At 53.8% G+C, this 26,819-nt stretch overlaps 1 protein-coding gene across 1 annotated transcript in view; it reads right to left on the bottom strand.

Annotated features, from left to right (window-relative positions):
• Nucleotides 1-1,141: 1,141 nt before the first annotated feature.
• Nucleotides 1,142-26,819, bottom strand: part of WSCD1 (WSC domain sialate O sulfotransferase 1) — a 47,166-nt gene continuing 21,488 nt past the window's right edge. Inside the window, exons 5-9 of the mRNA XM_087440593.1 lie at nucleotides 25,770-25,891; nucleotides 12,457-12,616; nucleotides 11,216-11,380; nucleotides 8,255-8,455; nucleotides 1,142-5,863 (exon numbers count right to left, since the gene is read on the bottom strand). Coding sequence (XP_087296719.1) covers nucleotides 5,511-5,863; nucleotides 8,255-8,455; nucleotides 11,216-11,380; nucleotides 12,457-12,616; nucleotides 25,770-25,891 — 1,001 coding nt within the window. The 3' untranslated portion in view covers nucleotides 1,142-5,510. The remainder of the gene's footprint in view (nucleotides 5,864-8,254; nucleotides 8,456-11,215; nucleotides 11,381-12,456; nucleotides 12,617-25,769; nucleotides 25,892-26,819) is intronic.

The following is a 26,819-nucleotide window of genomic DNA, read 5'->3' as shown; positions in this document are numbered from 1 at the left end:
GTCAAGCCACAGATCTGTCACTGCTGATGTCTGAACCTGGAAAAGATGTCTAAAGCACTGAAGTCACCTTGGAAAGTTAATTCATTCCACTCATGCTTATGCTTATGTCACCAGCTGGAATTTTTATTTTTGTTTGATATCAAGATTCCTCATTTTATGTAAGCAATTATGCTTGTTATTTAGGGTGGATCTGCTCACATTTCTCATGGCAGGGACCCAGATTTCTGCAATGTTTTTGCATGGTAGAAGTTCTCAGGAGGGGCCCAAGTCTATCTTCAGTTACAAAAGGGAGCAGTGGGGACAAATACATTCACAATTTCCTGGGACCTTTGGCTTTCTCTACATATTGTATAGACCTCCATCCTGGCACATGTACTATAGTTGGATGTTCCTAGGAGAGTTTGAAGATAGGGGCCACATACAACTCCCTTTGTCCCTCATATTTCTAGCACACAGTAGGATTAAAGAGGGCAAGACAGAGGAGAGGAACTCTCAGTGGCATTACCCCACTTTTCCTCCAATGGCAGCAATTCTGCTCTGCCCCAAGCTTGCATGTTCCACTCAGCAAAACCAAAGCTGTATGGTTAACCATACCTGCCCTCCAGTTTACTGCCCATCAGTTGTTACTCAAACATGTCCCTTGAAGGGGGTCTCCCCACTAATCCAAATAGCTTATCAAAGCATTCCTTCCAACACCACATCATATTCTTCATGAAAGGAGTAAACACAACAGGGCCATACATTTTTCAATCATTACAGGCTGGTATCCCAGCCTTCTCCTCTGTAAAGTGAAGATAACAACAAAGTGATGGTTAAGGATTAAATGAGATAACCGATGGCTTGAACTGGGCAATCAAGAGGAATGATTTTCTAAGGATATATAGGTGACTTCACTGTGTACTGACTTAAAAATGCTACTTGTTCTGGCTGACTGAGCACAGCTTCCTATTGAGCATTTCACACCCAGCCTCATTTCTTTAAAAAACAACTTCCCAATCCTACCAGCTGGTACTGGTCTGAGTCTCAGTCTTATCTACATCAGCCATAGAGACAGGGAATGTCAGAGCGCCAGGGCCTTTCAATCCACACCCTTTGTATGTTGCTCTGGGCTGTAAGTAACAAAAACCCAATTCAACCCAACTTAAACAATAAAGGGAATTTATTGGCTCACATAACAAAACCGTCCAGAGGTAGGGCCAATCGCAGGCAAAGCTTGATTCTGTATGTAACAATGTCATCAGGACCTGGTTTCCTTCTGCCTCTTGACTCTTCCTTCAGTAGTGTCAGCTTCATGCTGAAAGTGGTTCCCCTCCATTGTCCCAAGACAGCCCCCATCAAGACCCAGGATTACCTACTTCCTCTTTCACATCCAGCAGGGGGGATAAAAAGAGTCCCTACCCAACATTCCCAGAAAAAGTCTTGCAATTCCGTCTGGCTGCACTGCCTTAGCTCACATGGCCGTATCTGAACCAATCAGTGCAGCCAGAGATGGAATGTGCTGATGGCTAAGTCCAGGTCATCGTTCACCCCGGGAAGTGATGACAGAGTCAGCTCAGTCAGACCATAAAGTCCCCAAACAGAAAGCAAGGGCTGTTAGGAAAGGAAATGGGGGAGTGAAGATTGGGAACGCAACCAACAACATTTACCACATCCCTTACCTTATAGATGGGAAACTGAGACCAGAGAGGGAAAGGCCTTGTCCAAGATCACGGCAGAACAGAGCTGGGACGATAACCCAGCCCTTCAGTCTGCAGACCCTATATTATAACCACTCTACTCGACTTCAACCTTGTTCAGGCCAATTCGCCCAAAATTGAGTGGTGATCAATGTGGGTTCAGACCAATCAATTTCTCCATAAACCTGAACGAATCTACCTTGGAGGCCTCACATTTCAAATACCTCCAGTGAGTTTCTAGTCAAAGAAAACAAGTCTATGCCCAAGAATTCTTGCAGCCACAAAGATCAACCCCAAGACTTCCATCTCTCCTCTTGGGACCCCCTAAGAATCAAGTAGGTCTTGCTACTTTTAAGGGAAAAAAATGGCATTCTAGTGTGCAAACATTATCGCATATTCATGCACTCAAAATCTAATTTTAGCTGCAAGAGACTTCATTATAAGATGCTCACATAATTAAGCAGCTTTCTTCCCAGGGTTCTGAAGCCTGTCTATTCTTCTCTCTCATTTACACATCACTGGGATTATCAGAATGTGTTTTAGTTTTTTAAAATTATATATTTTGGTTTTTCCAAATTGATCTACAACAGGAGATGAAATCCATGAAAATTACATGTTTTAACACAGGTTTGTGTAACTCTGTAGCCTTTCTATTAAAGTTGGAATCTGTAGACAGTCAGGGTTTCACTGTTCTGTTCTGATCAGCTCCTAATGCATTTGCCACACCTCTCCCCTAAATACAGAACCGCTTTTACTCCTTGGCTGGTTGGGACAGTATCCTCTTTACGGAGAAACTGAGAGGGATCGACGAGACCTAACTTGGAGAGACAAATGGACTTTCCCAAAAGGATGGACAGATCCCCTTCCTGCGCTTCTAAGGAGCCCTCCCACAGAGACAAGCTTGAGCGATGACTGCTGAGAACCTGCAGCAGTAGGCAGGGCCTTGCACCTCCTTGCTCATCCAAGAGCCGGGAGCACCTGACACTTGTTGTGTGGACTGACTTAGCACGGCCTGGATGCACCCTGATCCCATCATTCTACTCATCTGCATGCCTGGCTCGGGTGCACAGTAAACTACAAGGCCATTGGAGTAGGTGGCACTCCACCTGGGAGGAGAGGAGGTCTCTGGTACCTGGCAGCAGGGAATGGACCCACCCCTCTACCAGGAGGAACTGGCTGCTGCTGTTGCTCTCCTGACTCCTACGCAGGGGGGCCATGGGGGCCATGCCCCAGCTGTGGTCCCAGCTAGTCCCCCAGCCGCACCTCCACCATTCCCAGCCTCCACAGTTTCTGAGTCGTCTCCCTGAAGATGTCTGGGTGGCCGGGGAGAGTGAGGCCAGCGCCGGGAGCCAGTGTTTGGAGGAGGCCAGCTTCCCTGTCCTCCAGCAGTCAGTCTGCATGCTCCTTCAAAACTCTAGGTTTGCTCTGGGAGGCAGGTAACCCCGGCGCCCCTTCCACAGGGGCCTTCACAGCCTTGACCTTGGAGCCATGCCGAGCCAGCAAATGTTTACAAAGACCCTGGTGTTTCCAGCTTTGGGCTGAGCGAGTGATGCTGTGGGAGAGTCTAGAACAGCTGCAGCAGCAGTGTGGGTTTGGGGAACCTCTGGAAGGACCCGGAGGCCACCAGGAGCACAGAGCTCAAGTCTTCTCATTGGCAAAACCAAAGGTGGGGGAGGCCTCCCTCTAGGCAGGGTGGTTCCGCTGGGCCCTCCAGCCCCGTCCGCCCTCCCTGGGGGTCTCTCAGCTCCCCATTGCCGGGCCAGGGAGCAGAGGGTCAGGGCCTCCCCAGGCCCACTTTCCCCAAACTCCTTGCCTGTCTTCTCCAGAGGCAGCTTAGCTTAGGCAGGTGGGAGGTCAGACCAAGGGGCCCAGCCAGCATTGCCCCAGGCCTGGAGAGCCTGCAGGGGGCTCACGGGCTGCAGAGTTCAGGCCTGTCCACCTTTGTCCCCCTCGCATGGGTCGGCATGCACCGGAGCTCTCCACCACCCTGGGCTGTGCTCCGGGTCCACCCCCACCTCCAGACCTAAGCCCCCTGGTCTCCACAGCCTCATTCCTGAGCCCGAGATGTGTAGTGAAGGGTGACCAGACAGGGTAACTAACATCAGCACCTCTGCCCCTCCCAGCTGAGCACTGAGTGGCTGTAAGGACAGTCCCTCTCTGTGTCCCCACCTCTGACCTCACCCACCCACTCCCCTCCTCCTACTGCACAGACGCAGAGACACACATGCCCCACACCCCATTCACCTGTTTTGCAAAGCACACCAGTGTTTTCCAAGCCTCTGAGCCTTTGCACGTGCTGTTCTCTCTGCCTCAATTACCCTTCCCCTTTGCTTTCCTGGGATAATTCCTACAGATTCCTCAAGACCAGTTCAAAGCCACCATGACGCATTCCTTGAAGACCCCAGGCACATGGGCTGACCCCCCGTGAGTCCCCACAGCACACACTCTCCTCTGTAACTGGGCTTCTCACTCCCATTTGTGACAACCCCTCCCCTGCCCCCACTAGACTGTGAACTGGGCCTGGGGGAGGGGGGCTTCCTATCCATCTTCTCCCCAAGGCCAAGGCCAAGGCCAGCACACAACTGGCATCAGCAGCTGTGAGTGCCCTTCCCTTTTTGTTGAGGAAATGGATGAACAAGTGGGAAAGACATCAGCCTCACAGAAACAGACAAAGGGTGTGGTAAAGAGGCCGGGTGACAGGAAGGGGCAGGGTGATAACAGAGGGACAGAGAGGGCTGGCCACGGGCCATCAGGGGGTTCAGGCAGAAGCTGAAGCCACAGCCTCTGCCCTGAGGGAGGGTTGTGTTGACGGGCCATGCAGCCCCCATTCCTCATGACCCCAGCGCAGGACCCCATGGAGAGCAGGGACTGTCAAGATGGGTGGGGCAACCATCTGCAGTGTCTCCCCAGGCCCACCCAAGGCCCCTCCTGCTGGCATATGGGCCCATCGGGTCCAGGGCTCCCCTGGAGGCCCAGCCCTTCCCAGCCCCACTACCCTTTTCCCCTCACACCTTGCTTCTGGGGCACGGCATGAATCCCCGGCTTTCCTGGGGACAGCTGGAGGAAAAAGCCAGGCAAAGAGGCCCCGTGCCAAGGTGCATTCATGTTGGAAGGGGTGGCGGGGGTGCGTCCTGAGGTTGGTGCGTGTACTCAGGGGGCTCCACTCAGCCCACTGTGCCGCCAGCCCATACGCAAAGAAAGGGGAGGCAGAGCTGCAGAGTTGTGGTGCCCAGTCGTCACACCACCCACATTAATGGGATGTCAGACACGCGGTCAGAGCTGCAAGGCCCTGCAGCAACAGTCTGTGCGCGCACCTCCCTGCCGAGGTCTGCTGCTCGCAGCACGGATGCCCACCCCGCCGGGCATCCCGCATCAAGGACCCTGACAAGCGAGTCTGTTCCTGGGGCTGGAAATAGGAAACCCCAAGCCTCCGAGAGCCCAAGGTGCACGTGTGCGCGCGTGCATGTGTGAGACAGCCAGCCAGCCAGCCAGCCTCTGGCAACACACACCCTGGCGTCTGTGCGCCTGCGTCTGCAAGTCTGGGGGCGTCTGGTACACCCTGCGTGGTGGCTTAGGTGCATCAAGACAGGCACTGTGAGCTGAGAGCGGCCGGTCTAAGCGCGTCTGTGAGAGCTTGTGGGTGTCTGTCCTGTGACATCGTGTCTGCCTAGATGGCCTAAGGGCTTCCGTCCGGGCCTCCCTGCGCAGGAGGGAGGCAGCACGCGGACAGGCCTCCCTGCTGGCGGCGCGAGGAGCCGTGCCTCCCAGTGAGCATGCGCGCAGCCCGGGGGGCGGCCGGCTCTAGGCGGGGCGAGCAGAGCGGGCCGGGGCCTATCATCTGGGCACATACTCTCTGGGCAGCCCGGCCCAGTTGTGGTCGCGCAGGGCCTTGTCCACTGTCCGGATGTAGCCATTGATGAGGTCCTTCATCTCCGGGGTGAAGGGCTCGGGGTCGTGGGGGCGCCGGCCGCGCCGCCGGAAGCTGCCCTCCTTGTTGTTCTCCACGCAGAGCAGCCGCTCCTCGCTCACCGACACGTTGAGGAAGGCCACCATCTGCCGCAGCGTGGGCACCAGGCTGCGCCGCAGCTCCTCGTAGTGCACCACCAGCAGCCGCTTGCCGTAGCGGAGCCAGTCCAGGACGTGCGAGGACCACCACGACGCGTAGCTGTTGACGAAGTCGGGCCACTCTGCGGCAGGGCGGGGGGAGAGGGGCGCCCTGTCAGGACTCGGCCCTGGCAGCCCTGCTCGCCCCCTGGATGCTCAGCACAGGGAAGCGGCCGGGATTGTCCATCGCCCACGACCCAGGGCCAACCTGCCCGAGTCCCCCGCGGAGGAAGACCCTTTTGGTGACCGAGTGTGAGTACGGGTTAATGTCAGGCTGAGCTCTGAGAGTCCTAAGCCAGCCGGGGAGATGTGACCTGCAGTTTCCTTGGAAACACACCAAGTTCAGACACGTGGACGGAGTGTACCAAGAACTGGTTCTCCCAATTCCTTCACCTTTGGGACTGGACTTGGTGGGGAGAGCTGGGGCTGGGCCACACTGCGTGACACAGTGGTGTTACACAGGTGGGAAACTGAGGCAGGACATCTCTGTCGAGATGACCCTCCTTCACTTTGATCTTGTCTCGGACAACTATGCACGTCCACTGTGGGTGACGGGGGCCGAGGGGTATGTGTGGGGGAGCTGTGGGGCCTCCCCGTGAGATGAAGATGCTGCCCAGGCCCCACTTCCTGTCCCGGCGCCTCCTACAAAGCTAAGTGGATGTGGTGCCTGATTGATGCTTCTTGTGTCTGTGTGTGACTGCCAGTTTGAACCTGTGACACTACTAGAAAACGGGACATACTGTGAAGCCACAGACAGAGGCAGCTACAAACTTTTGCAGGTGATCTACTCCGTGAGATTTCTTTTCCAAAAAATTAAGAAATTACTTGTTTTTTTTGGTGAGGGGAGGGTGCAGGTGTCAAGAATCACCCCAACAAAAATAGTTTCCAGAATTGGGCTATCAGTACACCTTAAATGCTGTGGGAGTTTGCTTTCTCTAATCTTCACAACGACCCTATGAGATGGGGACACTTTTGTTTTTAAGATGAGAAAATTGAAGCTCAGAAGACAAGGTACGTGGCTTGTCCAGGGTCATGCAGTTCAAAAGGGGCCGAGGAGGGATCAGAGCTCAGCCTGCCTGCATCCTAAAGGGGAGTCAGCAAGAGGGACAGGGATGGCCGGGGGGGGCTGGTCTAGTGGAGGGTGCTGGGGAAAGGGGAGGACACCAGTCAGCCTCAGCTGACCCAGAGTCACGCAGGGACAGAGCACAAGCCTGCCTGGCCTACTGCCCCACGTCTCACCATGCCACCCACCCTGCTGGGCACAGCTTTATTTCTGCCTAATAATTCTATATCACTCAGTACCCTGACTTGATCTCTTTAATTCATTGCCCAGAGTGCATGCCTGGAGGGCAGAGGCCATGACCCCTTAGCCCGGACCCCTGGTCCCTTGCCCAGGGCCTGGCATGCAGTAGGACTTCACTAAGTATGTGTCAGCAGACTGACTCCATGAATAAAGTTGCAGTGGGGAACAAGCCAATTTGACCCAGAATCAGAAAATTCAGGCACTATGGACTGAATGTTTGTGCCCCCCCCCAATTCATATGTTGAAGCCCTAACCCCCAGTGTGATGGTGTTTGCAGATGGGGTTTGGGAGGTCATTAGGGTTAGATGAGGTCCTGAGGGGGGTCTTCATAGCGGGATCAGTGACCCTATAAGAAGAGACCCCGGAGAGCTCGCCTCTGCTCTCTCCGCGCACATGCACCGAGGAAAGGCCATGTGAGGACTCGGTGAGAACGTGGCTGTCTGCAGGCAGGAACAGTCCTCACCAGGAACCAAATAGGCCAGCACCTCGGTCTTGGACTCCCCAGCCCCAGGACCGTGAGAAATACATTTCTGTAGCTATTTCTGTACGTTGACAGTATTCTGTCACAGCAGCCCAAGCTGACTAACACCTCGGGTTGGAGTCCCAGCCCTGCCACCTACCACCTGGGCCGCCTGGACAAGTCACGCAGCCACGTCCTCTGGTCTCCTCTAGCCAGGAGGGCTGAATGAGGTTCCCCTACGGGACACTGTGAAGGGTCCGTGAGAGGCCGCTCAGGAGGGGACTGACACGCTGCACGCTGACCATGGACAGGGCATACCCCTGATCTCACTGATCCCCGACTCCCCCAGGAGGGGTAGGCTTTTCCTCATTTATAAAGGAGGAACCTGGTCCTGGAGGCAGAGGAGGTGCAAACCCAGGGCCTCCTGCATCCACAGCCTTGCTCCTCCCACAGCTCCGGGTGAGCTCCCGGGTATGAGCAGGAACAGAAAAGGGGTGTAGATCCTCCACCCTGACATCCCACGTAGAACACCATGATGTGTGGGCCTGGCAGGGACGGGGGTGGTGGTGGGAGGGGGGGGACAGGGAGGAGGTGAGCGCAAACCCAGGCAGAGCAGGAGGATTGGTGTGAGTGCCCCCGGGCTACAGACGCTGCATCCTGATGGGCGTCCCGCCCACCCCCAGAGCCCGGCCACTGGCCCCTTCTGTTCACCTTTGCTCTTCCAGTTGCGGTCGGCCGCGTAGCCCAGGTGCCCGGCGCATTTCCTGTTGAATTCGGCCACCAGGGACCTGTACGGGTTCCGGATCAGCAGGATGGCCGAGTCGAACATCTCGATCTCCCTCCTGCCGCTCTCGTGGGTCTTCACGCAGATGGTGCGCCGGCTCCGCCAGTGATCCTTCTCGCCCTTGAACCCTGCCCGGGAGAAAGGAGAGGGCCCCTTGGAGGAGGCATCGTGCGGCGCCCGCTGCCATCGCAGCAGAGAGATCTGAACGCTAACCTGCATCCCTGAGGGAAAGCTGATATTAGGGGCCTAAGAGAGGCCTGTGCAGGGCCCTGGGAGGGCCTATGGATGGCTGACAGGAGCGGCCTCCACAGGCCAGATCCCTGCTCAAGACAACTTGAGAGCAGGAGGTGTCCAGGAGTGGGGAAAGATGGTGTCTGCAAGAGAATGGAGATAAGGCACTCCCTGCAGCCCCCAGGAGTCAGGAGACAGAGGGCCTGACCATGCCTGTCTCTAGACATTGGAGATGCACACATCTGGGCATTTACATGGTGATTTCACATAAGCATCATAAATAACCCTGTGACTTAACCATATCAGCAGGCACAGCCGGATGAAGAGACTGAGGCTCAGAGTGGGTATGAGACTTCCCCAAGATCACACAGCAACAGAGCCAGGGCTCTCTCTACGTGGTTTTGTGTGTCCCTGTGAGGCCCCGGCTCCCACAGTGGGGGCAGGATCCCCATCATCAGGCTCAAGGCTGTATAAGTAGCTGTAGCCCCACCCCCGACCATGCCGCAGTCCTATATCATCAGGGCCCAGCCTTGCATATGTGGAGATGCTCCACCTTGGGCTCAGAGTAGGTCTGGCCAAGGTCTCATCCACAATGTCGGAGCCCAGCCCTGTGGAACCCAGGGCCCAGTTTCTGTGAATGGAGACCTGCTCCCACTGCCCAGCCTCTCTGGGGCCTGCCTTCTTCCGGGCCTCTCGGTCCAGTACTAGGAGTTCAGAACCCGAATGACTTCCGGCTGAGAAGGCCAGGCTCTACCCATCCATCCACAGAGACACACATTTATCAACAACATTATTGTGTACTCGTTCGGTGTTGGACTTTATGTTGGGGATAGAGGGGTAAGACTCAGACCCTGTCTTAGCTTACAGTCTGTAGGGGAATAGCCTAACTATACTACAGAGCATAGGGGCTTATGGGAACAGAGTAGGGGGACCAACCACGGGGATGTAGTGGGATGTCACAGAAGGCTTCCTGGAAAGATGTCCCCTGGATCTAGTCTCCTGGCCACATCCCAATGGAGCCCACGCCAGCCAGCTCTGGGGACATGCTCCCTAAATGCATATGAGCTTATCCTGGGCTCTTGGAAACATGAGTCCTACTACGTGCCCCCTTCATGAATGGCTGGGAAGCATTTGTATCTACAGAGCAGCGAGCAGCATCTTTGATGACTGGAAAACGCAAGTCTCTTTTGAACCTGGAAGTCTGGGTTTACCCGCTGAAGCTCAACACATGTTTCAAACTCATCTCTGCCACGGGCCAAACATCAAGAGTCTTTGCTTTGATTCATTCTGTCAAATAGCTGGGAAGCTCTAGGAAAGGAAGAGTCAAGCCATGGGCTGAGTAAACCTGAGATCTGGTCTTTGACACCCTGAGACCCAGGGTGCATTTTGTACTGCCTCAGCCAATGTCAACAGCAGCCACTTTTCCTTGTAACTCAGACCACGCTCACCCATGACAGGTTTGACATTTTGGCATTGGAGCTGCCTTGTGAATTTTTCACGTGTGTATGTTATTGCTCTGAGGCCAGTGGCTACATCTAACCAGTCCCACAAGGCTCAGAGATGCAGGGGGTATCTCTAAAGCCATTCTGAGGCAGTGTCACCCCAACCCTTATATCCAGATATTCAAGCCATTGGGCCACTTAGCCATTTGTAGACCAAATCAGCCAGCTGTGTGAATAGAGTAAAGACTTTCTAGATGAACAAGGTGGGTAATGCAGCCTGCGTACAGTGAGTGGTTCCCAGGGGATGAGGCCAGAGCGGGCAGGACCACGTGCTCTATCTGGGCACTTCACCTGTAGGTGCCCATAACATTCAAGACTACCATGGACGAAGGGGCTGGTTATATGGACACCCTCGATTTTTCCCAGCCAGACCAAGACTGCCGTGGGTGATTCCAGGACCCCCTGCCAAGCTCAGGAAGTCCCTATTTTCTCTAGGATGTCACTGATAGTATCATCTTTTCCTAAACGAAACTCTAGTTAGGAAACCCAGAGAAAACACTGTAACCCTCAACAACGGAGAAATATTTTGCCAAATTTAGATCCCACTTGACTTGTCTGAGGTTCTTAGTTCTTAAACAGCACACAGACTTGAGCCATTGAAGTTCATTTACTTGGCAAAATGAGGCCTCTTATTTCTACAAGGGAAAGGTTAGAAATCATAAAACTCTTGAAGATTTTTGGACCTATCTTTAAAAAAACAGCATTTTGATAAGCTACCCCTTGCCTCCGAAAAATAAAAATAAAAAAAAGATCAGATGAAGTCAGTCTCACCTAATTATCGAGGGTTTGGGAGATGAAAGAAAATTCAAGAAATGTTTAAAGAGAGGGAATCCTAGCTACTAGGCTTTCCCTTTGAATCCAGAACAAGCACTACCTCGTGAATTTTCACCCAAAGTGTAAACCTAGGGCTGGCTGCATCGGCATCGCCTGGGAGCTTGTTAGAAACGCAGATTCCCAGGCCGCATCTCAGATCACCTGAATGGGACTCTTGGGCTGGCCCAGGAATCGGTGCTGAAGCTAACAAGCCCTCCGGGAGATTCTCATGCACACTCGAGCTTGAGAAGCACCGCTCTAGTGCTCTGAGGAGCTCGGCTGCAGAGGCGACAGTCTGACCCCCAGCAGCTGCCTTCCTCCCTCCGCCACGGCCTCACTCACCTTTGTTGTAGAGCGTCCCATCAAAGTAGTAGCTCCCTGTGTAGAAGCCAGTGGCATGCTCAATGAGGTGCCGCGCCCATGTGTTCCCGGCTCCCGGGAAGCTCGACAAAGCCACAAACACTTTGGACTTGGTGGGCAGGAACCTCCTGTCTGTGCACCGAGTGTCTGAAAGTCCAGAAGTCGTCTCAGCGTCACTCGCCCCCACTGTGACCCATAAACTCACCACCAGACTCCCCGAGACAGGAACTGCTGATCCAAGACTCTCACTTAATAGATGGGCAAACTGAGGCCCAAAGAGGGGAAGGGATTTGCCACCTGTACCTTGGCCGCACAGGTGGGTGGCTGGCGCCAGTGAAAGCCCCAGTGACAACAAGGCCTCCTGTACCCCAGTGCAAGAGTGGGGTGCGAATCAGTGCCCTGCGGACACTTAGCCCTGCTTTGTCTCCACGGCCACAGCTGAACCCTGGCTCCTGCACAGCACAGATAACTCCAGATTTTGGAAGGGAGGGGGGTGGGGGTCATGGCTGGGCTGACCAATGCCACACACCAGGTACAGCCAACAATGAACCAGGGCCGGACTAATTTCAGGCTAGTAGCCTCTCTGGGCCTCATCTTCCTTCCCCCCAGGGCTGTGGCAAGGAGCGCATGAAATCATCAGGTGAGAGCCCCAAAGGCCCCAGGGCTGTGCTGGGTCACAGTAGGTGCTGGATAAAGGTGGCAACATCCCTCCCCCCCTGCTCTGCCTCTCATCAGCTCCTGAGGTCAGCTGGGGCTGACCTGATGCTCACACAAGGGAGATGCTGGGGCCTGGGTGTAGCCCAGGAGCCTTACTGGTTCCCACATCCTGGGCTGGCTTTGGGAGGCCCCTGTGGCCACTGGGCTCCCATGCCACCCGACCCTACCACCCTATTCCTCTGGACTCTGTCTCTCTGCTTTTCCTCTCTTTCTCAAACCACCTTCATCCCCAGAGAAACTCAGATAAAGGTCAGGTGCTCTTCAAACTGAGCCCTGCATCCTACGTCCAACCTCCAGGGATGGTGAAGCCCGCCTCCTTCCCATTATCCCAAGATGGCATCACTCCCCAAGATGCCAGGGTTTTCACACAGACACCCTCCCCACCCCAGGACTGCACACCCAGCCATGGCTGGCATCTCCAGACCCCCAGACCAAATGCCGCAGCCAGCAGTAGACACAGGGCAGAGGGCCCTGCACACCTTGTCCACCTCCGGGGCAGAGCTCACCTTGCACAGGCGTCTGGTAGACCTCGCAGTACTCCGCCAGCCTCTGCGCCTCGGGCTCCTGGCCACACAGTGCGCCGTCCACGGCATCCCGTAGGTTGAACTGGGGAGTAGGGTAAGCACAGTAGCACTCCCAGCCCCTGAGGACAGCCAAGGGGAACTCCTGCCAAGGAAGCAGAGGACGAGAAGCATCTTGGGTGGATGCAAGGTCCACGCCTCCCACAGCTCAGGTGCTGGGACGGACATGTGCGACGTACTGCCGGCGGCACGGGATCAACACGGACGTCCGTCCGTCCTTCCAGTGCCGGCCTCTGTGCCCAAACCCAGGGGAGAAAAAGCTCAATGAGACGTGACTTCTGCCCACCAGTAGCTCACAGCTGGCCAGTGACAAGTTAACAGTCAGCCCAGTGTGAGCCGAGCTATGATAGAGGGGTGAGCCAGGTGTGGAAGGCAGGGAGCAGGGCCTGGAACTGGACTTGCCAGCCGTCTAGGAAGTCATCAGGAGCGCCGGGGAGGGAACGGGGTTCTGCATGAGCGAACGTGTGCGTGGGTCAGAAGGGAAAGAGAAGCCCACACAGGGCAGCGTGGGGCTCAGCGGGTCACATCTTTAACCAACAGACTGTGAGCCCCTAGTTGGTTCTGGTATTCTCTCTGGCCATTCCTGGAAAGAGACCCAACCCAACCCTAGTGCCTGAAGTCCTAGTGCAGAGTGGGTGCAGGGCCGGTGACAACACACAATCCCACACAACCATCTCTCCAAGACAGGAGGGATGGGCAAGAGCAGACCTTGATCCCTCCGAGGTGCTAGCCCGATGGGCGCCTCCTGAAAACAGAGGGGCCCCGGCAGGTTTAGGAGAGGGAGGCGCCTCACTACGTGGGCCCAGCCCGCTCCTGGCAGTCTCTCGGTCCCCTCCAGGGAGGCTGCCCCACACAGTGGAGAGAGCTGGGACACTGAGCTCCCGAAGGCCTGGATGTGAATGCGGGGTCACGGGCTGGTAACCTTGGGCAAGGGGCTGGACCTCTCTGCATTTCACCATTGAACAAAGGTAATAACATCCACCTTGCACGTTTGTTATGAAGCCTAGATGAGAAGGGTCCAAATGGCCCAGGGCTGGGCCTGGCACACGGTAGGTGCTTTCACAGAGGAACGGAACGTCCTGGCCTCCTAACCCCTGTGGGCATCAGCCACAGCTCGCTCAAAACACCCCCCACCCACCTCTCCCACACATATTTTTTGAGCATCTACTATGTACCAGGAACTAGATAAGACACTTAGCCCCGTTGCATCTCTGCCTCTCCCTGCATCTTGCAAACAGGAGATGCCAAGCCTCCTGGAGTGCGGAGAGATGAGAGAGCAGTCTATGAGCGTGTGTGAGTGAGGAAGGCGGTGGGTGGAGAAACCTTCTCGCTGCTAAGGGAAACGCTGCTCAAACCTTTTTATTTTTTGCCCACAGCAAAAATCTCATAAATAAATAAATAAAAGAAAATCAATAGCATTTCCTGAGCGTGGCTTGGCCGAGCCGAGGATCTCGGTACTCAGAAAAGTCAATATATGGTATCCCAGCCAAGGGAGGGCGAGGTGGGGAGGGACCTTAGGAGGGGGTGGGAGGAGAGGCTGCCCCCCATGGTAGGCCTGTTGTGTCAGCACGGCCGCATTCTCTCCCAGATGCCTCGCAGCCCCCATGAAAACCTCTCCCACCTCCTCGTCCTCTTCAAGGCTCAGGGGGAGCTTTGCCTCTGCTAGGAATCTCGCCAAGGGCCAGGCCCACGTCCCTCGCCCAGAGCTGAGCTGTGGGGACAGGAGAGAGGATGCTTTCACTGTTCTCACACTACACACACTAAACACACACACACACACACACACATACACATGCTATCTGCTTCTAGAGCTCAGAGCTCCCTTTTGCATTGGAAGAACTCTTAAACATTCTATGGGACCAGAAGCAAGTCACCTCCCCTTCTGGAACCTTAGTTTCTCCCTCTGTAAAATGGACGTATTCCACAAGTCGGCCCTCTCACTAGCCTCCTCACGTGAGGGTCAGTGAGACCAGGACATCTATGCCCCCACCTTTCCTGGAAGAGGCTTGACACTCGGATTTCTCCAAGGATGGAGGATGGAGGATGGGGGTAGACAGTCGCTCTGGGTGTGCAAGGAGGGACCAGGGAGCAACCCCACATAGGACAGAAAGCACCAGGTTTAGAATCCAACAGACCTGGACTCAAATGCAGTGCCATGATTCAATATCTGTGTGACCCTGGGCCAGTCACTGGCCCCTCAGAGCCTCGATTTTCTCATCTGCAACACAGAGGCAGTGTGCTGGGAGAACGAAGGGAGGAGAATGCATGGAAAGGGCCCAGCCCAGTGTCCAGCGCATGGTAAGTGTCCCCCTATTCTACCTCTCAAGACCTTTAATTGTACTAGAGGCGGGCCCCAGACCACCCTCCTACATGCAGAGAACCCCCGAGTTTGATTCCTAAAATTCCTCACTTTGGCTCCCCCTCAACGGCCCCAAAAGCACAGGATCAGGACAAGGTCTGAAGCCCCTCCCCCAGTGAGCACACTTGTGGTCCTTTGGTCTTGAGCAGATGCATAAAGACAAGAATGGCTTTGAAGACTCCACGGCCACAGTGGGGCCCTAACCCCAGGACCAAGCCACACCCTCCTCCACAGCTGCTATCACTGTCAGAGCCACAGGGAGGACCCAGCACAGGCAGCGGGGCCACCATCTCAGTGCAGAGCCAGGTGACTGGACTTGGGAGGGCGGGGACAAAAAGCTGACAAGTGCCATCAGTGCCTCTGGCTAGACTGCCCCGCCTGCGGCCCCCAGGCCATTCCTCTACAGAGAGCAAATCTGTGTCCTGACCCTCAATCAGGACACCCCCGGCTTTCTGGAGGCAAGTTCTCCTGCCATGTGAGATAGTGAAAAGCCATCACAGGAACTGCGACCTCCGGCCGCTGCTGTCTCCATCCGTCCTCCCCTACAGAGCCCGCATCCAGCTCATCCCACAGCAACCCCTGCATGGCAGCGAGCCGTGGAAACAAGCAGCCCGGGCGCCCGCCGAGGCAGCACAGAGGGCACACAGCCATCCATCTGCGTCCCCCGCACTTCTGTCTACACTGGCTGATACGGCTGGACTGTGTCTCCTAAAATTCCTATGCTGAAGGTGACTGTATTTAGAGACGGGGTCTTCAAAGAAGTAATTAAGTTAAAATGGGGCCATTAGGGTGGGCCCCAATCCTATCTGACTAGCGTTGTTATAAGAAGAGATTAGGACACAGACACACAGAGAATGAGGGATGACCATGTGAAGACACCAGGCCACCTGCAAGCCAAAGAGACAGGCCTCAGAGAAACCAAACCTGCCAACACCTTGATCTCAGACCTGTGGCCTCCAGAACTGTGAGAAAATAAATTTCCGTTGTTTAAGCCCCCAGCAGTCTGTGGTAACTTGTTATAGCAGTCCTGGTAAACGATACACGTATTCTCACTGGTCCTTGACCAGTGTAGACACCCCTACCTCAGGGCCTTTGTCCTTGCTATTCCCTCTGTCTGGAATGTTCTTCCCCCAGATACCCTCATGGCTTTCTCCCTCACTTTCTTCAAGTCGCCTTCTCCGTGAGGCCTTCTCTGGCCACCCCATGTCGAGTTGCAATATCCCTCCCACCTTCACCAAAACACCCTGTCCCTCGTTGTGCTTCTTAATTTTGTTTCACTGAGATGTAACTTACCGCGAAGAAATGCTGACCCTCGATCGGTTTTGGTGACTGCCTATCAAGGTACATGGCGTTTCCCTCACTCCCTCACTCCCCAAGCACGGCTACGCTGATTTCTATCACCTCAGATCAGTTTTGTCTGTTCTAGAATGTCCTATAAATAGAATCACCCACTGCATATTTTTGTGTGTCTGGTTTCTTTCATTCAGAAAAATTATTGTTCAATCCACCCATGTCGGATTATGTGTCAGTTGACTGTTCCTTTTTATGGCTGAGTAGTATTCCACGTGTAGATGTACTGATTTGTGGATGCATTCACTTGATGGACCCCTGGGCTGTTTCCAGTTTTTATCTATTACGAATAAAGCTGCTATGAACACTCTTGCACAAGACGTTCAGTGGATAAATATTTTCATTCCTCCTGGGTAAATACCTAAGGTTCCTGCTCCATTTTTCTCCACAGTGCTTGTCACCATTTAGCGTACCATCTATTTTACTGATTTACCTGGTTTATTGTCTGCCTCTATCTAGGAGCACGTAAGCAGGGATTTTTGTTTGTCTGGTATGTTTGCTGCATTCTCACACCCTGGAACAGCATCTAGAACATGGCGGATGCGTAATGAAGGTTTGAGGGATGAACCAATGAATGAATGAATGAATGCCCTTTCCGGATCCCAGCTCCCCCCAAAGTTGTTGGCAATGGACTTGGGCATGAGCCCTCTGTTGGTCATTTGCACACTGGCCACGAGAGAGGAGAAGAAAGCTCACTACATCTAAGCAATCCCTCCCCAACATCGGGACCCCCAGGGGCTCTGCTGTCCTGGGATTCCTGTTCAAAGAAGAAAATTTCGCCGACATGGCAACTCTGCTCAGGGCGGGCTGGCTCTGCCTCCCCAGGTACCAGCGCTGCTGATGCTGATGCCTCACCATCCTCTATCCCAGGGCTGGGGACGGGCTGCCCCCACCAGTGACCCAAACCTTTTTGCTTCCTTGAGTGGATTAAACTGTCAAGTTGCTGGGTGTTTGCAGAGCGACGGGAGAGCTGTAGACAGTAATGCGGTTTTATTTACAACATAACTGCTTGGGCGACATCACTGGATTCTGAAAGCACAGAACAATTTTCAGACCCTTGGGGATTTCTAGGACATGATTTCCATAAAAATTAAATATTGATGAATCTTATCTCTCTGCCCACTTCCTCGCTCCCCCTACCTCCACACCAAGCTTCAGTAAGAGAGAGAGAGAGAAAGAAGAGGAGAAAATGATCAGAGAAAGCAAGGCAGAAGGAGAAAGCGAGCACGCCAGGTGTGGGACTGTTTCAATCAAATAGATGAGGGGCTAATGAGGGAGCCAGCTCAGTCTGCATCCAAGGGCAGGTGGATACACATCCTAATCCAGATCCTTCATCTAGCCTGAGCCTGGGTGTCCAGGAGGGGCTCGGGTGGGGGCTGGAGCCGGGCCTGCAGCGTAGCAGGCATTCAGCCTGGAGCCAGGTCACGACACAGCAAGGGCTGGGCGCCCCAGGTGGCATGGATCCAAGTGCAAAGGCTTGGTCGTGGCCAAGGGGTCAAGAAGTGGACTTCCAACAGGCAAAGAGCAAGGCCCCAAGAAGGACTCCTCTAACAAACCAGCCCATCTGGGTCTCATCTCCTCTGTCTTCATTCCTCCTTGGGCACCTTTCTCGGGATCTCCAGGATTACAGAGAATTACAGAAATTTCAGAGATCAGAACTTCAGGTTTCAGAAGGGGAAACTGAGGCTCAAACGCAGGTGGCAAGCAACCCAAGACCTCAGATCGTCAGGGTGAGTGGAAAAAGAAGCCAGCCTTCTGGACTCCCAGGGCTTTGCCAGACACCACACTCAACTCCTCGGAGGCAAACACATGAATGCAGGGGATTTTCAATGCAATCTGCGAACGAGCACAGAGGCTAGCTCTGACCAGTCTCTCTTCTCCAGGGCAGTTCCCTTCACTCCAGAGGCAGATCTGGACATTCAAGACACAAAAAGGAAAGAAGATGCCCTCATAGGTGGCTGTGGGGATGAGGGATAAAGAGGTTGACTTTTGCTTTCGGGCACTTGTCAGGCTGAATGAAAACCCATCCGCGGATCCTGTAACTGAGAGCATGTTTCCCTCCGACCTGACGGCCCTGGCGTCTGACCACAAAATGGGGGGCTGTGTGGTTGGTAGAGCCAGCCACAGGGAAGTGGAACCAGCCCAAGGCTCGTTGTCAGGCTAGAAGCTCTCGACAAGCTCCTGAGCATCTCTGAGCTTTGGTTTTCTCACCTGTAAAAGGGGCACAGCTTAATGATAAGGGCTGGAGTCAGCAGGTGTGAGCTTAAATTTAGATGGACTGAGTCTTGATGTCTCCATCTGGAAGGGGGATTTATGGATGGAATGAAATACTCGTGGGGTGCTTGTCAGAGAGCAGACACTCAGCAACTTGGCTGGTCCGAGTCTGGGGGAGGCTCAAAGCATGGGACGGGGGCAGGGGTTTTGGGCCCTCCCTCCATATCTGCTCTTCTCCATGGGAAGAGCTGACTCACCAGCCCCCTTCCATGTGTCCAGCCTCAAAAGTGCTGCCTCAAAACTGTTTGGGGCAAATGTCAGTGTGTCTCCAGGAAGCCCTAGAGGATGTCCCCTTGGGTGATGGCTCTTTGCAGACCAGAGTCTCCAGACAGCAGACCCACTAACCCAGCCCCACACAGCACCTTCCCCATCAAAGCCAAACACACATCAAAAGGAAGAGTCTATGAAACACCACGTGGCTAGGAACCACCAAACCCTCAGGATCCCAAGGTGCCTGGACTTCTGCTGACCTGAGAGAGGACCAGCCCCTTGTCTTAGGCAGTTTCTCAAACATCCCACGCACAGCAAAGGAACCAGGAAACGTCGACCAATAATGATCATCATAACCATCATCTGGAATATTCACTACTCAAGAGACACCCAAATCACAAAACTCTCTCATGTCCACAAAGTCAGTGAGTCCTCCTCAGTATCTGGTGAGGCATTTCCACCTCCGCTGACCCCATCCAGCAGATGAGGACACTGAGGCTCACGGCTGTGTGATTTGGCTGAGATCATGAGACGAGAAAACAGCAGAGCACGGATATGTACCAGACCACTGTGACTCTAAAGCCACCTTTCTCCCATCTTTAGAATGTTAATAAGGCTAGGTGCCTCACTTCTCAAAATGTACCCAAAGTCTCAAAAGTGCACACATGAAATGTACATATCCTTTGCCCCAGCAATTCCATATCTGATCATATAACCCAAGGAAATGATGATGAACATGCTCACAGGTTTACCTTCAAGGATGCTCATGGCAGCACTGTTTATAACAGCAAAGAAAAAAACAGAAACTGCCTAAATGTCCCCCAGCAGAGGGCGGAATGCCTTGTAGCCATGAAGGGCACAGCATGGCAAAGGGAAAGTTCACGATGCATTAGATGAGAAAAGGGAACAAATGGAAGGAAAGAGTCAATTTTTTAAAAACAAATTCCATATACATACACCTAGAATAAAAAACCAAAATCGTATAAAATGTTACTAGTTGTTCTTTCCGACTTTCTCTGGTAAAGTTACAGTTGAGTTTTAATTTTATTTTTGCATTTCCAAATTTTCAAAGTTTTCTAAAAGAGACATGCATTACCTTTGTAACCACCCCCTCAAACAATAAATGTTCTTTAAAGACACACACCCAGTATAACATCGACAGGTTTACTACGGAATTTTTATAAGAAATCCAAAACTGCACCATATCAGTCACCCAGCATTTGACTGTCCAGCATTTTGGCAAAGGGAAAAATTCTTTTAATTCACAAAACCCAGACCCTTACAGCACTTGGCAAAAACGTGAAACTGCGTGTCTCATGGAGGCAATGAGTCCCCCCAGCATCGACTGCAATCTATGGGGATCCCAGAGGATTTAGCCGGAGCAGCCACCCAGCAGAGAACAGGCAGCTCCACACTAAGGCACGCCTTTGCGTTTCACAGGCGGCTGGGTTAGCGCCACCATTAAATGGCCAAAGAAAAATCCTTAGAAGAAATGGCAAGGGCAGAACATCCAGGTGATTACTATTCTGATGAAGAACTTATACACGCAGCAGAGGCTAAAACAGGGCAGGCAGAAAGGGTAACCCTCTCTTCCTCCTTCATCCTCTCCCTCTGGTTCCTTTCTCAGTACAACCATTAGCAGTTGCTGGGAGAAGAGACCTCGGATCACAAGGCGTAATAGCTGGTGAAGCTTCACACGTCCGTAACCTGTTTGCAGACGGGGTTGGGTTTCCACCCATCAGCCTGGCGCCGGGAACGCGTGCTCCCACAAATGGTCTATCTGCCTGCTCACAACATCGGGCCTCAAAATTAATTACCCCAGATCTGAATTGGTAGCAATGCAAATATCTAGGCTCCCCTTCCGCTCGTTCTCACCTTCTGCCCAAACGAAGGAGGCGATGGGGTCTCGAGCACTGAGAATGAGCAGCTTTCCTTCCATCTCCAATACGATCGTGGGAAATCAGACGAGATCATTTTACAGTGTTTAAAAACACATTACATTGGTCAAGTCCCTCTTGCTGGCAGAGAGTCAGATCATTAAGATGCTGATATTGCCCCAAATGTTCTTTTTCTGTCAAACTACACTCCTGGAGCTCCCTAAATCCATTTTAACTAACTAGTGAAAAACAGAGATTTTTATCTGGGGCCACAAATGAACCTCGGATGGTGCTCAAAACTGGGGCACTGCAGGGAGGGCTCCCCCCCTTTTCCCGCTTTCCAGCCCCACCTCTCGCATCTGCTGCTCCCGGCCCCACTGCCCAGCCAGCCCTAATTGAGCCCCCAGCCCCACCCTCAGATTCAGTTCTGCCCCATTTAACGTTTTGCTGTGAGTATTTTCCATCATAAAAGTCTTTGAAAACATTTTCAATGGCTGTATGATAGTCCACGGTATGGCTGTGGCATAATGTAACCACATCACAGGACATTTGAGCTTGTCTTTCTGCCAAATTAGGATGAGATAAAGCTGCCACTGGGACAGCCCTGCAGCCTCGGTGCCCCTGGCCTTTCTGGAGAGAAAGCGCTTGGCACTTCAGACAGGAACATACAGCCAGACATCCCCGAATTCCTCTCTCTCACCCACCCTCAACGTCCAGGAGAGGAGAGAGAAAATCATTCCTGCAAAGAGGTCCCTGGGCTCCGCAGGCCTGGCTCAGCTGAACTTCCAACTGATCTCGCATCCACCAGACCTCAGCGCCAGAGGCAGAATTTGCTTCCTCATCCCCATCAAATGGTTGGAAAAGACAATTGTTCACCGGGATTCAGACCCGTGGGGAATGTGGGCCACGCCTGGGCACTGCTGAGCTGACACATTCAAGCAGGCCCTCTAGGGCGGTGGTTCTCCACTGGGGGTGACATCTGGCTGTGTTTGGAGACAGTCTGGGTTGTCACAACCGAGGGAGGAGGTACTATTGGCATGTAGTGGGTAGAGGCCGGGGATGCTGTAAATATGCTACAATGCACACACAGATCCTAAAACAAAGATTTATCGGGCCTGAAATGGCAATAGTTGCAAGATTGGGAAACCCTGCTCCAGAGTGAAATCAGAGCCCCAGCAAAGCCCCCACCGGGAAACCACAGGACTGACAGCTGCTGGGGGCCGTGCAGAGGCGTGACACACCAAGTCACACCAACATCCATCCACAGGGTGAGACAAGAGAGGATGGACGGACGGACAGCCCGGGAACCAAAGGCTCACTCTGTTGGGTAGATGGTGGCTCTCCTTGGACGCATGATGTCTGGGGCATTGGCCTTGCCCGACCTGGAATCTCTCCCTCCAGAGCCAGGTCACAGGTCAATGTCTCTGCAGCTTTGCCAAAGCATCTCTGAGGGTGGCCCTGAGGACCGCTGCCTCCCAAAGGGATCCACAGAGGACACTGCCACTCCAGAGCATCCTCCACAGCTATGAAGCACCACCCAGGCATCCCGACCCCTCCCTGCCACACCGTCGGCAGCCCCCTCTTACCCACCGAAAAACGTCTGGACTTCGAGGCAGGCATCCAAGGCCCACTGCAATTTATCTCGCCCTGCCCTCCACACCACTCCATGTGGACTTCCACTCTGGGTGAGCCGGGCTGCTTGCCCACTGCCTCGTTCCTGCTCAGCAGTTGCCTAGTCTTGCAATGCCCTCCTCATGCCCTTCATCTGCCTGTTGACGCTGCCCCCCGCCCCCTTCCAGCTCCAACCCTCCCAAAAAGTTGCAGGCCTCTCTCCCAGCCTCCTTCAACCCCATCAGGCGCTGACCTAACTCCACTGAGGGTCAGAGGCGCCCAGCTCCTGTCTGAGCCCCTCCCTAGCTGTGAGCTCTACCTCATAAGTAGGGCCGGGTCTCACCCACACCTGGGCTCTGTGGGCACCCCCATAAATGTCAGCACACGTGTTTGGCCACATCCCACTAAATGTGTCCTGCTAAGACCCGCTTTCAACTTTAAAGCTGGAAACGATGACTCTGCTCCTCACAGCTGCAAAATTCTGTGCATCTAAACAATGGGACTAAGGAAATGCCCTTCCTCCCAGCCCCATCCGACAATACAGGGGAGGCTGGATCACAAACAGGCCTCAGCACAGATTCCCCGGCCTGTGTGACCTTAGAGCAAAGGCCACTTCTGAGAACCCTGGACGCCCTCTCATCCTTGTTCTGACCTGGACAATTCACAGCAGCACTGGCCAGAGCTGAGCAGGTAGCTTGCCCTTGAAACATGTTGCGAAAGGAGACACACAAGGTGCTAAGGTGCAAGATGGCATAAGATACCAAGAGCCTGCAGCTATCTTTTGGCACATGCTCTAGTACAAAATTGCAGCAAGCTGGATTTGCGCCAGTAAATAGGAAGAAAGGGTGAAAATAGATGTTGAAGAGTTTTACGTCTTTACAATCTGCGTCGGTAACCACAAGGCAGAATTCTCTGGGCCCCCGTGGGCTGCCCGAGAGGAGGCACCCCCAGAATACTGGGGCATCTATCTAGGATGCTGCTTTGAAGCCACCCTCCCCAAAAGAAGAGTCATGAGAGTGCCCTGTTCCCACTCAGGCATCGCTGGCCAGAGTCTAAGATTACTATAACCTTTGTCAAGGGCAATAAGGCAAAGTTTACCAACATGAGAGCACACACAGCCTTGGACCCTACATGTCCTAGGAATCTTATCTTACAGATTCGTGGACGCAAAACGACCCACCTACAAGGATAGCCATTGCAGCCTTGTTTGTAAAAGCAAAAGACTGGAAACAACCTAAATGCTTAACAGCAGGGGATTGGTTAAATAAATTATAGGACAGCCGCGTAATGGAATAAAAGAATGGGAAGGCACTTTCTGTGCCGATATGGAGCAATCTCTAAGACATATTGTCAAGGGAAAAGGGTACAGGGCAGGCTGGTGTGTGTAGCTTCGTACCATCTGTGGGGTTTGTAAAGGAATTATGAATTTGTGAAAAAACAATGGCTTGAATATTCCTGGGATCTGAAAGTGGATGCAGGAACTCAGGACCTTTAGCTGCCTCCAAGGAAGGACCCTGGGTAGGTGAGGCTCAGGACGAGAGGAAGACTTCTCCCTCTCCACCCTTTGGTGTCTTCTTATTGTGTTCCATGCAAGCATATTACCTATTAAGGAATAATTTAAAACCCTAAGGACACACAGATGTGACACACTGCCTGCTCCCTCTCCTCTTGTATCACCTCTCCTGTCTCTTCCTCATACACTCTGCCTGCCCATCCCCTTCCCCCGCCCGATGTCACACTGAGAGGCAGCAGCACAAAGAGCACCCTGGTGTGGCGTCAAGAGTGGGCTGTACAGCCGGCCGCTCCCTCTGTGCCTGCGTCTGAATGCTCTCACTTCTGCAAACCTGCACCGGCTCTTGCAGCGAGCAGGGCTCAGAGATCTCCCCTCACAGAGCACTGGGAGGATTAACAGACCACCGGTGGGAAGGCCTCTCACACAGCACCCAGCACACAGGACGACAGCCCTGTCGTTGTTGACTGAACGGGCCCGCCTCCAGCCTGGTCTGGACCAGCTGAGTTCCTCTGATTCCAGTGGGGGGCCCTCCAGGAAACTGCTCTGAACCGCAGGTGGGAAGGAAGCCCTGAGAGAGTGGCTCATTTCCTTGCGTGCGTGAGCAGGTGTCCCTGCTGCCTCTACCCACGGCTCTGCTCCCACGGTGGCGGGGAGAGGGGAAGAAGGGGTCCCCAGGCCAGATGTCTGTGAATCAACAAACTCTTCTTGGCTCGCTGCATTGTGTCTCGTGAGCCCTGATTCCAAGGCATCCTGGGCAGTGGCTTCACAAACGCTGGAGACACAAGAGAGCCACTTCAAAGGCTGCACTTGTACAAGAGGAAAGAGCATGTGAAAGGCTCTGTCTCCACCCGCCTCCAAGGGAAGCATCTCAAGAGGGCTGAGAACACGGGAGCAGAGGGCAGGCAGCTCCCGGTGGGTGGGGGCACAGGGGAGGGTGTGCTCCTTTATGTCCAGCCACATCTGCTCTCACCGAGCCCACTCCCTGCACCCTCCACACCACCAGCAGACCGGGGCTAGGCTGAGTTCAAATCCTGCCTCCACCACTCATGAGCTGTGTGACCTCAGGCAGAATGCTCAAGCCCTCTCTGCCTCAGTCTCCTTACCTGCAAAATGCAGATAATCACAGCACCTACCCTGAAGGGTCATCACGAGGATTAAATGGGCTAACACACGTAAAGTACTTGGAACAGCACCTGGCGTGGAATAAACGGTCAACACATGTTAGCCACTGCTGCTAACCATCATCATCCTCATCATCGCCAAGGCCCTCCTCTCTCCCAGCCCCACTCTGCTACACTGCCAGGTGTCACAGTCCCATGAAGACTACTGAACCCCAGCACACAGGAGCAGCCCCAAACCCCAGCCGACTGGCACCTCAGGCCATCTCTGGGGCCATAGCAGCCAGCCCAATCTGGAGACCACTGGACTCAGCCCCAGATCTCAACGCTCTTTGGACATCTGCTGGGTCTCACCAGGCTCACTTCACACTCCCCCCGTCCTGCCTTTTGCAAGCCCCATCTGGCCGTGACCAACTTTTCCCACGCCAGAGCTAACATGTAGGGACAGTGGCCTTTGGTGCCCAGCCCAGCCCTTGCACAGAGTCACACTCCACTCCTCTGCGCAGGCTGAACCCGAGGTGCACGTGTGACTCTGGCCCCTGCGGTCAGATTCACAGTCAGAACACTATCAGTGCAAATAACGGAAAACCCATCAGCTCTCCCCAAGTCCCGAGCCAGCATCTTCCTGCTTCCAAACCAAGTCAATTTAACATCTGACACTTGTGCCAAGAGCTCATGGCGGGAAAGACACGATCCTTTCAGCTTTACAACCTTTGCTGACAATTCCCAACCCGGCCTGGGATCGTCAGCGTTTGAGACGGGCTCCCTGCCAGCACCGGCGGTGATGTCGCGCCTCTCTCCCCAGCTCCCGCGCGGGCTCTGAGAGTGGACATCTGCAGCCCAGCACGGGCACCCGCCCCTCCCTGAGACCACTGCACACGCTGGATGGTTAAAGGACAGGGTTGTGAAATTATAATTGGTCTTACTTTCTGGGAACAAAATCCTGAGCATGTCTCCACCGTCACGTTGGCCTGTACCAGGGAGTCGGGGAAGGCGTGCGTGACGTTCTCTGGCAGTCTGAAGCACCCTCGGCTCATGACGGTCCTCCCTGCGGCAAAGGAAATGGGTTTCTGGTGAGAAATGGTGCCCACAGGTGTTGGTGCTCGTCACAAGGGAAAATGGTGGCTTCAGATCCCGAAACAGGTGTAAATATACCCGGGGGGGGGGGGCAGATTTCAAATCGGAGAGGGTATACTGCCCTGGAGGGGGTGTGGTGAAGCCAAGCTCCTGAGAGAAGCCAGGCACCAGAACTTTGGTCACCCAGGGTCACCGACAAGGGGCCACCTGGCTCAAACTGTTCAGCTCAGATCTCGCTTCTCCTGCCAGCTCTCAGGGGACAGTGTTCATTCACCTATCCATCCTTCCTTCCTTCCTCCAATAAATCTGGATTGTGCATCTATTATGTGCCAGATTCTCTACTAGGTGACCTGAGAGGCTGATATTCCGGAAAATTCTATGTCTTCCCCACACATGCATAAAAAGAAACGTAGATTTGGGAATCTGAAATCATGCCACGTTCCCTCTCACTGTGCCGTCGAGTCACACCACTGCTCTGCTTTCTCTCTGATCTTGAACTCCTACCCAAATTCTAGGAATACTCCTCAAGCCTGTGTTACAAAGGAAGCCTCCTGCCAAGTTGTGCTCCAGAGCTTCTGGTGGAAAAGTCCAGCTTGCTAGTTGGCTTCCTTGGTGGTGAACAAACGTTCTGGAATGTTCCGGCACCAACTGCTCATATTTCTTCCAGATTCATCCGAGTTTCTCTAGATGGCATCCTGATTCATAGCCCGTCTTCCTTTTAACACAACATCTCCTGGGGCTCAGCATCTCTCCCACCTCTCTCTGCCTGCCACAGCTCTTGACCAGCAGGAGAAACCCTCTTACCAGCCAGCACCATGGCAGAAGGGCTCTCTGCATGCAAAACTGCAAAAGGGGACCAAGCCCTGGGTCTGGAAGCCCATCCGATGGAGTGCAGCACC

The sequence above is a fragment of the Ceratotherium simum genome, chromosome 16, assembly GCF_057802395.1.
Source record: "Ceratotherium simum simum isolate JZ-2026a chromosome 16, ASM5780239v1, whole genome shotgun sequence".
NCBI lineage: Eukaryota > Metazoa > Chordata > Mammalia > Perissodactyla > Rhinocerotidae > Ceratotherium > Ceratotherium simum.
Note: the sequence above shows the minus strand (reverse complement) of the source record. Positions and strands in the feature narration are given on the sequence as shown.